Below are 12,503 nucleotides of genomic sequence, written 5' to 3'. Positions count from 1 at the left end.
TTCACCTAAGAGTTCTGAAAGAACTCAAATGTGAAATTGTGGAACTATTAACTATGGTTTGTAATCTGTCCTTTAAATCAGCTTCTGTACCCAGTGACTGGAAGTTAGCTAATGTAATGCCAATATATAAAAAGGGCTCTAGAGGTGATCCCAGCAATTACAGACTCGTAAGTCTAATGTCAGGCAAGAATAAAATTGTCAGACACAAATTGTTGGACATCCTCATTACTTGTTTCCTTGCAGCCCACAGCTTTCTTCTTCTGCAGTGAAGAAGGAACCTGTTCCAGGGGTCCTGACGACAGCTCCTTCATTTCCCTGTGCATCCCACTATCAACATTCCTCTTAGCATGTTTCACCCATTACAAGACAGTGTATCACCAATTAACAGCTGTGTTAAAGCATCACTAAAGTGCGTGACAGTAAAAGGTATACATCAGGATTACACCACATAGGTGAGCATGGTCCCTGCAGTAGGGAATGAGTCAAACACCAGCAGGGAATTTTCCTTGCCCTCAAACTTAACTCAATGCTTTAAAACAGATTCCTTCACAATAAAAATCAATTTAAGAACTTTGAGGGCACAAATGAGGTAAACGCAGCCCTCTTACAAAGACTAGCTTGAAGGCGGCTGTGCACTGCCTTTCCCTTTGTAATGTTTTTAAATGAGTAATTCAGAATAAGATGAATTCTGAGCAAACCCATTTGCTCAGGGGAATACAGAAAAACAACACAGATCATAGAATGATGCTAAAGTTTTTGTTGTTGTCTATTTAACTCAAACCTTACAAAACTGTGGGAAGTGATCTGTGACTGATCCAAGCCCCTGGATAAGGAGCAGACAGTCTCATTCTCATCTGAAAAATTCAAAGAAAAGTGCTGGTAACTGGCATCTACAACTTTTCAGATTCAGTGGCCACAGCACATCAACCAAGAGAAGAATCTGGAATAAGACTAAAAAGCAGCTACATTTAATACAAACTACAGTGCTTGTGTTGCCCTTTTTGAGGAAACAGCAGAATCCCCCCCCCCTCCATTTCACATTTGGTATATTCCTCTCAGCCCTTGCTACATTTGTCTGGTTCTTTTCCACTGCAAGTACTTTCCTGGCCTAATTTCTTCCTCCATTTTTGTACATCTACTTTTCTCCCCCAATCATCCTCTTCCCAGCTCCAGGCCTGTGGGTCTTCACAGGCATCTAGTTTCCTCTTGAGGCTTGTCTACATGGGAAAACTACAATAGCTTAACCTAAACCAGTGGTTCTCAGCCAGGGGTAGGTGTACCCCTGGGGGAACGCAGAAGTCCTGCAGGGGTACATCAACTCATCTAGCTTTTTGCCTAGTTTTACAACAGGATACGTAAAAAGCACTAGCAAAGTCAGTACAAACTAAAATTTCATATGACTCGTTTATACTGCTCTATACACTACACACTCAAATTTAAGTACAATATTTATATTCCAACTGATTACAATTTTTCAGTATAGTGTGCTGTGACACTTTTGTATTTATGTCTGATTTTGTAAGCAAGTAGTTTTTAAGTGAAGGGAAACTTAGTGGTACACAGGACAAAGACTCCTAAAAGGGGTACAGTAGTCTGGAAAGGTTGAGAGCCACTGACCTAAAGCATGAATTTAAACTAATGCAAAGCTCTGCACCGACACTTATTTCAGTTTAAGGGTTTGTTACTGCAGTTTAGTTCGCACCTGTTCCCAACTAATTTACACTAAACCAAAATCAAGAGCATCCACACAGTAAATGCACCCCTCATGTTAAGCCAGTGCAACTCATGTACACAAGCCATTATACTGCTATACTTCAACTTCTCTAGACTGACCTCACTTTCAGCTTCTCTTTGGTGCTAGACTCCTCTGTACAATGAATAAGGATACCTGTAAGCAATGACTTCTAGGTATATTTGCTGAATCATTTCCTTATAATTATACGTTATCTCCCATTCTCCATTTTTCAGTTTTTGGGGTCTTGTACTTAAGAATTAGCAAAATGTCAATAACAGAATACTTTAGCAATGGAAGCTGATGCTCCTGTTGCTAAACTATAATGCACTGTACGTATGGAAAATTAGACCCCGCAAAAATCAAGTCAAGACAAACCTAGGAAACTGGCTAATAGATTTAAGAAATAAGCCTAGCAGGTGACCATGAAAACTGTCAAAATAAGAGACCTTTACCAAAATCGGGCATTCTAACAGCTAGTACTCAAGAACCTTCATGTGTTAACAAGTCTAGGGACAAACCTGTTCAGAGTGTTGGGACTACTTAGTTGCAAAAGTCTTACAAGCATGAGTGAAGCCTAACATTAGATGAGAGGTCTATTATCGGAAACTTGTGGATTACCCAAAATTTGTCTTTTGGCCCAGGTAATTTTCTATTTAAGGTACTACGTTAAGGTTTATACTTTTACAAGCATAATCCACCATTAGACATATCATTAGAAGCACGAACAAGTCTGTTCTTTCAAACTCAGTGCCTGTGAAGGTGCTCTAAAGCACTTTCTCTGAACGCTGAAACTGGTATTTAACTACAGCATCAGAACAGCCAGAATGGGTCAGACCTATAGACCATCTAGCCCGCCGACAATGGCCAAAGCCAGGTGCCGCAGAGGGAAGGAACAGAACAGGGAATCATCGAGAGACCCATCCCCTGTCACTCACTCACTCAGTTTCTGGCAAACAGAGACTAGGGATACCCTCCATGCCCACCCTGGTTAATAGCCATTAATGGACCTATCCTCCATGAATTTATCTAGTTGTTTTTTTTTAAATAGACCAGAATATTGAAGAGCTGCAGTGTTTTGTTTTGTTTTTTTTTAATCAAAAAGGTTCCTGGCAGTCTAACAACATCCTTATCAAAAGACAGTCATGCTCAGTTTCAACATGAAGTGTCAAAGCCACTTGCAACTTAGAGATCACAAAATAGGCTTCAATTTGAAATACTTCCTCATATAATTTATTTTTACGCTCTTCAATCATGTATTTGGTGCGTACTACAGGAATTAGCTTACCAGTACCATAAAAGGTTTTGCCTATCAGCCTACAGGCTGCTTTATGATTGCAACATATGTTGCAGAACAGATCATGACTGCACAAAAATCACTGGTTTAGTTCATTTTCCCCCCTAATTTGTTTAATTGGACAAAGTTGGTTGCAGAAGAGAAGTCATGACAGCTGTATTTTTTTTCTCCCTCAACATGCACTGTTTAAAGGAAACCTGCAAAAAAACCCACAACCCTGTGCTTGTGCCCTTTTCGGCTTCTTTATATGTAAAAAGTAGGGGCAACTGAGCTGTTTACAATTTTGTAAACACTCTGGTTAAAAGTTAACAGCCATTTAACTTCACTGTGAGTAAAAACTCCTTTCAACACCTTCATTTAAGAATTCAAAACATTTTATACCCTCACTGATTCTCCAATACGGCCAGGGAAGACTAGACTTTACATTCCCGACCATTTTAAGTCAAAAACCAGTAGAACAAAAGTTACACTTCCTTTTAGGACACTTTCAGAATCAAAAATGTATTAAAAAAGGCACAAGCACCTTCTGTAATAACACTTTGCAGATCACCTTTAACTTGCGTCACCTCATCCATATCTCAGAACAAAAGCAGAAATTAAAGATACACCTTTTTCTAGAATTCAAAATAAACTGAGAAGACTGTTTGATAGCCATCAATTTGTTAAGTTTGACTACCTGTATAACGACAACTTCAATGACATACATGACTTGCTTTAAAGTTACTGAAGCATTAACAGAAGCAGTAGGTCTACCACAAAGAGATTTTTAGTTAGAAATACACATTTTATTTCTATGTGTCAATAAAAAAAAAAGTCCCACATTTTCAGATCACAGGATGCAAATGCATACAACAAAAAAAGTTGCGCACTAATCTATGAATGTGATGTCACAATTTAGAAGATCCCAATCCAGGCCAATTGTTATTTGATTGAAATCCTTTCTAGGACTAAGCCCTTACCATTTACATCAGACACAAAATCCCTTAGAACAACGTAAACAAAATAACTTTCTTCCTAAAAGGTTAACTTTGAAATTTCAGTCCATTCTTACAGGACTTGCACTCCTCCTTCGAGGGCTTCCTGATGGTGAACGACTGAAAGTGAAAGAAAAACAGAAGTTAGTTGGAGTAACTCTAGTGCTGACTTGGAACTTCCGATATAACAATGTCGCCGGGGGGGGAAGAAACCAAGTATTTTCTGTAATAACCCAATAATCAGCACCAATGAAAGCAGATAGTTTTCCTTTTAAAATAGATCTTACACACATTTCCTCATTAACAGGAAAGGATAGAAAGGAGACTACAAACAAGGACCTGAGGTCAGGCACACATTACTCCAGTTCCCATGCACTCCTTCCCTCAAGAGACTTCAGTCAAGCTTGGAAAAGTGGCCTCCAAGTGTTGAGAAGATCATACTTATCCTGAATTAATGGAAAAGGGTTAAAAATGGCTCAGACTAAAATGGAAGAATCTAAGGCTAATAATTACATAAAACATGCAATGTTCTAACAAGTATTCATCTGCATTACAAAAGGGAAATGTAGAAAATTCCATCCTGCTATTACCATGTAGCAACAGACTATATAGCTGTTAGTCAAAACAGAACCACCAGCAAGGTGGACCACAGTCTGACTTCAATTCAGTCAAACGGGTGTTTGTTACAAGAAGTCTTTATGTTTTGCTTCCCACATTTAATCCATTTAGTTTTACTCTGAGCCATTTACATTTTCCATTCAATTTTTTTTACTCTGGCTATATCCCCTACCCCTTGAGAAAGTAGGTTCAGTCCTTCTGAAAAGGATTTAACTGTAAGCCAGAAGTAGCCCACTGCACCTTCTAGAACACAAGTTAATCTCATTATGATCACTGGAGTTTTTAAATAGACTGCTTAAAATTGATTCCCCCTGTGCTTAAAAATTTATTTCATGCTTTAGCTCATTCACTTTATAAAGACTTCATTAACTTGCAATTATATGATGGAAGTAATACAGCAATAGCCAAAGGCAAGATCCTTGTAATACAACATGCAACCACTTTCTTGGAAACAGCTTTACCATGATGGGCCTCATCTTAGTAATCAGTGTCCCCCACACTAATTAAGGCAGCCCTGTCCATCCAAAATACACCTTACAGTTAAATCAGAGACAAAGTAAGGGAAAAGTTCTGAAAACTTGTTTGACTGAGAATACCAGCAGAGACCACTGAAGACACAACAATATTTATTCTACACCCAGCAGTCTTTAATCGCAAGATTCAACTTACCTTCTCTTTGGAGATGGTGATCTGGACTTTGATCGGCTGCAAAATACGGACACAAGTTTTTATCTGTCCTCATCTCAAGATGCAGTCACCATCCATCACTACTCATTTAATGAAAACATGCTGGTACATTTCAAGTCTGGTGCTCACATTTATGTTTCATCCCACCTATTTCTACTTCTTGGCAACTCTGAGTAGTTTTGTTTGTTCAGAAAATCCATCAACAAAAACCATTAGCCCAAGAGAGCAGTGCCTCCTTAATATAACCACCATCAGAAACAAAGTTCCCCTGCTGTGATTGTGACATTTTAAAACTACCAACAAGATGTGAACATCTAACTGATTCTAGAACTTTTGTAGCTCTGCAGCCAAGAGTTCCCTTTGTTCTTCTGTAAATAAGCCATTAGAATCTTCTGCTTGCTTGAAGGTGAAGTTAAATATCTTTAAAACCATTCAGTGAACAACGCCAATGCTTTACACTTCTCAGTAACTCCCATCCTGAAAACACTCCTCTGTTACTACTGTACCACTAAACTGCATACTTATGTTATGTCACAAAGAAGATTTATGTTAAGATTTGAATTCTAGGAGTAACTCATTCATAGAAAAAACAGCCCCAGTCCTACATTTGAGTACATGCCCTACTATTTGAGTCTCCCTAGCTGGCACAAATTGATCATGGCTAGCTGTTCACTGCACACCACTAGCATATGCAAATGAATCAGGGCATACTGGAGAATGGCTAAATGGACATTTGAATTTAGGGGGAACTAATGTTAAGTTTCAATATGACATTCATGAGATAACAGGCAGAAACTGCACATTTTAGCATCAAGAGGTAACTTCCCGCAAACGCACCCTAGGGATTCTCTTGAGTTCTCTATTACTGTGCATTTGTATTTTGCTAGGTGCTGTTTAAGCTTTTTTCCAGCAAGTTTGGGGTTTGAAACTACAAAGTGTCCCTTCTAATATACTTTCCTGGCACCAACTTCATTCTTACAGGACACATTAGGGTCTTAGTGCATGATGGTGAACCACAGGCAAACTTCTGGTACACGAACAAGTTGTGCCTAACATGCATCTATCTATGGCAGAAAGAACTAATGCATCTGACTATGTAAACCTGTAGCTTTAATTAATTACAGCAAACATCTTACCTGCTTCGTGGCCATAAAGCAGATCTGGATCTGGATCTTGATCTAGACCTAAAGTTTGAGGAAGGAAACTAATGAAAGCCAACTCAACTCCACAAGAATTAATTTCTGTATTAATACAGCAATGCAGTAAGAAAAATACAAATCCACAGCATTTGCTGTCTAGGTAAAAACTCCAAGCAGTCAATACTGCAGCAGCAATTTTGTTATCTGGAGTAGGATCCTGTTTGCCAGCTTTAGATAGGGGTGCTATTTTCCAAAAAAAATCAGAAATCAAACACTGAAACATGAGAAGTTGATGTCACTGATAAGCTTATATTATATTATAATATGTAAAGCAATTTTTATTTACATAAATTGCTCCAGGGCTTTGACCACAATACTTACACATTGTTTGGGGTGTGATTTTATTCACACTCAAGGACATAACTAGGCCAGCAAAATGTTTAAGTATACACCAGACCCTAAGACCAGCTAAACATGCAATACCAAAAATTCAAGAGAACTGTTTTTTAAATATTCACTTTAGTTGAGGGGAAACTCCCCCATGTTAATGTGTCTGGTCTTGTGAAGCTCATTCTTTACATGTTATTTGGCAAGTAGATTCTGGGAGCTTTCACTACCTCCCATCAAATATTCTGAATCCACCTTAAAAAAAAATGTTGGCTGATAAGCATAATACAAAACCAATTACCTTGATCTTTTTAGAGAACGTGATCGAGATCTACGGGGCGAGGCTGATCTAGATCTACGAGGTGATACCGACCTCGATCTGCGAACGGAAGCTGACCTGGATCTGCAGTGAAAAAATTGAAAATATTATACAATACTTTGCTCGTCTTTAAAAAAGGAGAATAGTATGTTTTACTTCTCTTAAAAAGGAAAGCACAAGGAAGTCAAACTCACCTCCTACCACGGCTTCGGCTGCGTGACCGAGAATACCTTCTTCCTCTGGACCTTGAATGAGATCTAGACCGTGACCTAATGGTAGGTTAGAAAAAATAAGTATTAGAAAACAAATTTAGCAATTAGCGCACATGAGCCTCTGCTGAAGTTAAAGTTTCAGACAACTAAAAATTAGTGTCTGTCAGTTGGAAAAACTCAGGGCCTATTTGCTTTGAGTATTTTTACTACCTAGAAAAGATGTTAAGCTGAATTACATTTAGAATTACATTATAATATAAAACACTGTAATGTGTATTAAAATAAACCTTGCAAGTTTGCAGGTCGACCCTCTTTGGCCCAAGGTCTAGCAGATCTAGACGATCTAGAAGTATCTATAGCCGATCGCTGCATCTAGGTGTTCTCTTCAATCTAACGACGATCAAACTGACAGCCAAATGAGCCAGGGTGAGGCTTGATTGACGCAAGAAGATTTTTCTAGGTGGGAATGTGGTCAATCTGGTGTTCCTCTTTCTAAACCGGAGGGGGGGGGGCCCCAATTGAAAGCCAAATTTACTGTTACGGCGATCACCATCTCAAATTTTCTGCCCTTTAAAGAATATGGTGAAGCTAGGTGTAGATGGCTCGAGGGGATCTGGCCTCTTATGCTGATCACCTCAAGGTCTAGAAGGATCTTAATTGTCGGATTTTGCAAGGCGCCTCAGCATGAAACCTTAAGGCTTGTGACATTCTGAATCAAGGCGACTGACTCAAACGAAGAAACCTGAAAGGTTTTGACCAGGTTGATTGTTAATATAGTAACATTTAATATAAAATATCAACAAAATGTAAAATACACCTGTATGAATACAGCAGTAAAGTTACATTAAATCAAAACTGGCATAACATTCTCTTCTTGGCTAAGAAGCCTACATCTGCGCCTAGCAAAGAGAACCAATCACTCCTTTCACACACATACCTGCTCCTCCTCCTCCGACTATAGCGGTGACAGTCATACGCATAATGGCCCTTGTCTCCACACTCGTAGCATCGGTCGTTGGGATCGAAGGGGCGCCGCGCCGGAGGCCTGTCGTAGCGGGAGCGGCGGGGCATGCCCGTGGACAGCTCCACTCTCACCCGCGAGCCACACAGCACCCTGCAAGCCCAGAGAGGCGCCGGTTAGGGCGGCGGGTCGCTGCTCGCAGCAGAAATCAGGGGCCGCGGATCCCGCGCGCCCGCCGGGCAGCAGCTCCCCGCGCCACCTACTTTCCATCCAGTCCGAGCACCGCGTCTTCCGCGTCCCTCGGGTCCTCGAACTCCACGAAGGCGAAGCCCGGCGGGTTCCGCGCGATCCAGACGGTGCGCAGGGGCCCGTAGTAGCTGAAGGCTCGCTCCAGCTCGCCCTTGCCGGCGCCGGTGCCCAGGTTCCCCACGTAGACCTTGGTCTCTGCAAGAGCAAGGCACGCGGTCGCTGGGGGCCGAGCAGCCGCAGCCGCCCCGCCTCACCCCGGCCGAGCGGAGGGAGGCGCGGCCGCAGCGCGAAAGGCCTCGCCGGTCCCAGCTGCCGCTGAGGCACCGCAGCCATCTTGGCCGCCTCACCCGCGGGGATCCCTGGCCCAGGCGCGCGGCGAGCGCCCAACATGCGCAAAATGGCGGCGGCGGCGGCCTCCTCCCCCGCGGCGACCCCCACGCGCCGCGCCGCGCCGCGCCCCGCCCCCCGGGATCGGCGAGGAGGCCCCCTCATAACCGTTGCCGGCCCCCTACGCGACGCGGCCTAGCTCCTACCGCCTCCATAGCGGCCGTAGCGAGACATGATTCCCCCGCCAACTGCCACCCAGCCTCGCCTGCTGCCTGCCTCTCTGCGCGCAGGCGCCGTGAGCCGCTTATATAGAGTGAGCGGCGCACGCGCACGGCACCCCCCGGCCGCCCGCGCGCTCTGAGAAGGCGGGAAAGAGAACCCACCCCTTTCTCCCCGTTTCCATAGTAACGTGCTGTGGTGGAAGAACTTGTCCCCACGGGCGGGGGAGCGTGAGCGACCGGTGTCGGCGGGACCCCAGTAGAGCTATGGGGGGAGGGCTAGGGACTGGGCCCCATTAGAGCTCCCCCAGGGGTATGGGGGGCTGGGCCCCAATAGAGCCTTGGGGGGAGGGCTAGGGGACCGGTCCCCCTTAGAGCTCCCCCAGGGGTATGGGAGGCTGAGCCCCAATAGAGCCTTGGGGGGAGGGCTAGGGACTGGGCCCCCTTAGAGCTCCCCCAGGGGTAGTGGGGGGCTGAGCCCCAGTAGAGCCTTGGGGGGAGGGCTAGGGACTGGGCCCCCTTAGAGCTCCCCCAGGGGTATGGGGGGCGGGACCCCAATAGAGCCTTAGGGGGAGGGCTAGGGGACCGGTCCCCCTTAGAGCTCCCCCAGGGATATGGGGGGCTGGGCCCCAGTAGAGCCATGGGGGGAGGGCTAGGGACTGGGCCCCCTTAGAGCTCCCCCAGGGGTAGTGGGGGGCTGAGCCCCAGTAGAGCCTTGGGGGGAGGGCTAGGGGACCGGTCCCCCTTAGAGCTCCCCTAGGGATATGGGGGGCTGGGCCCCAGTAGAGCCATGGGGGGAGGGCTAGGGACTGGGCCCCCTTAGAGCTCCCCCAGGGGTAGTGGGGGGCTGAGCCCCAGTAGAGCCTTGGGGGGAGGGCTAGGGACTGGGCCCCCTTAGAGTTCCCCCAGGGGTATGGGGGGGCGGGACCCCAGTAGAGCCTTGGGAGGAGGGCTAGGGACTGGGCCCCCTTAGAGCTCCCCCAGGGGTAGTGGGGGGCTGGGCCCCAGTAGAGCCTTGGGAGGAGGGCTAGGGACTGGGCCCCCTTAGAGCTCCCCCAGGGGTAGTGGGGGGGCAGGACCCCAGTAGAGCCTTGGGAGGAGGGCTAGGGACTGGGCCCCATTAGAGTTCCCCCAGGGATATGGAGGGCTGAGCCCCAGTAGAGCTATGGGGGGAGGGCTAGGGACTGGGCCCCATTAGAGCTCCCCCAGGGGTAGTGGGGGACTGGGCCCCAGTAGAGCCTTGGGAGGAGGGCTAGGGACTGGGCCCCCTTAGAGCTCCCCCAGGGATATGGGGGGCTGAGCCCCAGTAGAGCCTTGGGAGGAGGGCTAGGGACTGGGCCCATTAGAGCTCCCCCAGGGGTAGTGGGGGACTGGGCCCCAGTAGAGCCATGGAGGGCTAGGGACTGGGCCCCAGTAGAGCTCCCCCAGGGATATGGGGGGCTGAGCCCCAATAGAGCCTTGGGAGGAGGGCTAGGGACTGGGCCCCATTAGAGCTCCCCCAGGGCTATGGGGGGCTGAGCCCCAGTAGAGCTATGGGGGTGAGGCAGAGGCTGGGGCTGGGCTGCAGTAGAGCTAGGGGGGAGGAGCCCCATTAGAGCTCCCCTAGAATCAGGGGCTGGGCCCCTGCAGAGCAAGGGATCAACTCCAGTAGATGGGGGGGCTTCAGCAGGACCCATTTAAAGTTATGCAGGTGCCTAAATATTTCCCAGAGTGGGAGCTGAGATTTTTTCAGCCATGTTTTCACTCAGTTACCATGTACTGGGGTAACAGCTTCTTTTGGCTAATTCAGGTTTGTCCGCACAGAGACTCTGCTCATGTAGTTGAGTCGGGGGGTGGGGCTGAGACTAATACAGATCCAACAGCTGCCGAGGGCTTTAGTCCTAAATGAGAACTTCTGTGGTTGAAGAAATTATGTGCATCTTGCCGCATGGCTTCAGCAGCCTATAGAATCTGCTGCAGTCAGCTGTACTGAGTTAAGTGTGTAAATGGCTACTGCATCAGGGTCTTCCCTGGTGAAAAGCATCCTGTTATTTTATGTGCCGTAGCTCTAAACAAACCAACAGAATTTCATCTTACAAAAAAATCATTTTGCAACTGACAATAAGTAAAAGATTTCTCTGTTTCTGGACAGAACACCCATAAAAAAGGCTTGTAACACATGTACCTTCTCAGCTGTGATTGTATTGAAGAAGAGTAATTAGGAACTGATCTAAAATTATGTAATTACATATTTTAAAGGTACAAGAAAGGATAATGAAAGCCTAATTAATACTGTTCTCTGGTTTTTTCATTTAATATAGAATTTAAGTGATTATTTTAAGCTTCTGTTGCTGGTTGTGAAGATAATCTTCAAAATGAATCAGTACACCAATGTCTAAGAATCAGATACACAAACAACTGCAGTGAAAAGAATGTGAAATGCCCTATTTATTTTAATGGGAGTCTAATTCAAAGCCAATTGAAATTAACAGATTGCAATGATTTAAACTTAAAACCTCATATAGGATTGAAATAGCTCTGAAGCCAATGAAAGTTTAAATGTCAGTATCCATGATGAGAGAGACCAGGTGGATGAGGTCATCTTTTTTACAGGACCAACTTCTGTTGGTGAGAGAGACAAGCTTTTGCTCTGACCCTATCAACAACAAATCATACTGAACTAACCTAATTTTTGACAGGGTTTGTGACTTAGTGTTACTAGGGCTCCCCATCCACTATCAGAGAAGGAAATTAGGTTAGGAAATTTGTGTGGCTTCAGCTTCCAGCCATTTGTTCTTGTTATGCCTTTCTCTGCTAGATTAAATGCCTTTAGTATCTGATATTTTCTTCCTGTGAAGATACTTATACACTGTAATCAAGTCACCTCTCACACTATGCAGTTCACTCAGAGATTGGCCCCTGAGTCAGCCTACCCCAGGTACATACAGTCTCACAGCTCAGCCATACCCAAGTTACCATGTCCTCACTGGTGCTGCACTAATGCACCTGCATCAGTAGCACTTCCCAAGGCTCTTTATTCGGCAGTAAGCTGTGGCACTGATTCTTTCTGAGTGAATTGTGAGAGAACGTGTCTGTCCTGAGCACACAGGTGGAATTGTGGTAAAGCACTGGAGGACTGTCAGCACTCAAATGACTTAGCCTGTGTTCTCACTTCAAAGTGGGCAAATTTCCAGCCGAAAGGAAAGCTGAGCTCCAGCCTAAACTGCCAACCAGGCCAGATGGAAAGCACCAGTTAGCTCAGAGGGACGGAGAGAGGTGGTTGGTGTGTGGGTGTGTGTGGGTGTGTGTGTGTGTGGGTGTGGGTGTGTGAGAGAGAGAGAGAGAGAGAGAGAGAGAGAGAGAGAGAGAGAGATCAGGGCAATACCTGGATAAAAGCCTGGGCT

General features: G+C 45.3%; 1 protein-coding gene across 1 annotated transcript; it reads right to left on the bottom strand.

The window, feature by feature from the left end:
- Nucleotides 1-2,942: 2,942 nt before the first annotated feature.
- Nucleotides 2,943-9,219, bottom strand: LOC115649352 (serine/arginine-rich splicing factor 7-like). The gene is made up of 8 exons (XM_030558286.1): nucleotides 9,109-9,219; nucleotides 8,590-8,770; nucleotides 8,303-8,479; nucleotides 7,348-7,422; nucleotides 7,136-7,237; nucleotides 6,445-6,492; nucleotides 5,291-5,326; nucleotides 2,943-4,123 (listed from the first exon to the last, which is right to left on the bottom strand). The coding sequence occupies exons 1-8, from the start codon at nucleotides 9,134-9,136 to the stop codon at nucleotides 4,066-4,068; spliced, it is 705 nt and encodes a 234-aa protein (XP_030414146.1). The 5' UTR covers nucleotides 9,137-9,219; the 3' UTR covers nucleotides 2,943-4,065.
- Between the last annotated feature and the right edge of the window lie 3,284 nt (nucleotides 9,220-12,503).

The sequence above is a fragment of the Gopherus evgoodei genome, chromosome 3 (genome assembly GCF_007399415.2).
Source record: "Gopherus evgoodei ecotype Sinaloan lineage chromosome 3, rGopEvg1_v1.p, whole genome shotgun sequence".
NCBI lineage: Eukaryota > Metazoa > Chordata > Testudines > Testudinidae > Gopherus > Gopherus evgoodei.
Note: the sequence above shows the minus strand (reverse complement) of the source record. Positions and strands in the feature narration are given on the sequence as shown.

Coding starts and splice junctions, on each gene's coding strand:
- LOC115649352 (XM_030558286.1), bottom strand. CDS start 9,136: ATGTCTCGCTACGGCCGCTATGGAGGCG. Junction 8,771..9,108: donor CTACGGCCGCTATGGAGGCG/GTAGGAGCTAGG, acceptor TTGCTCTTGCAG/AGACCAAGGTCTACGTGGGG. Junction 7,423..8,302: donor AGTCGGAGGAGGAGGAGCAG/GTATGTGTGTGA, acceptor ACCTACCATTAG/GTCACGGTCTAGATCTCATT.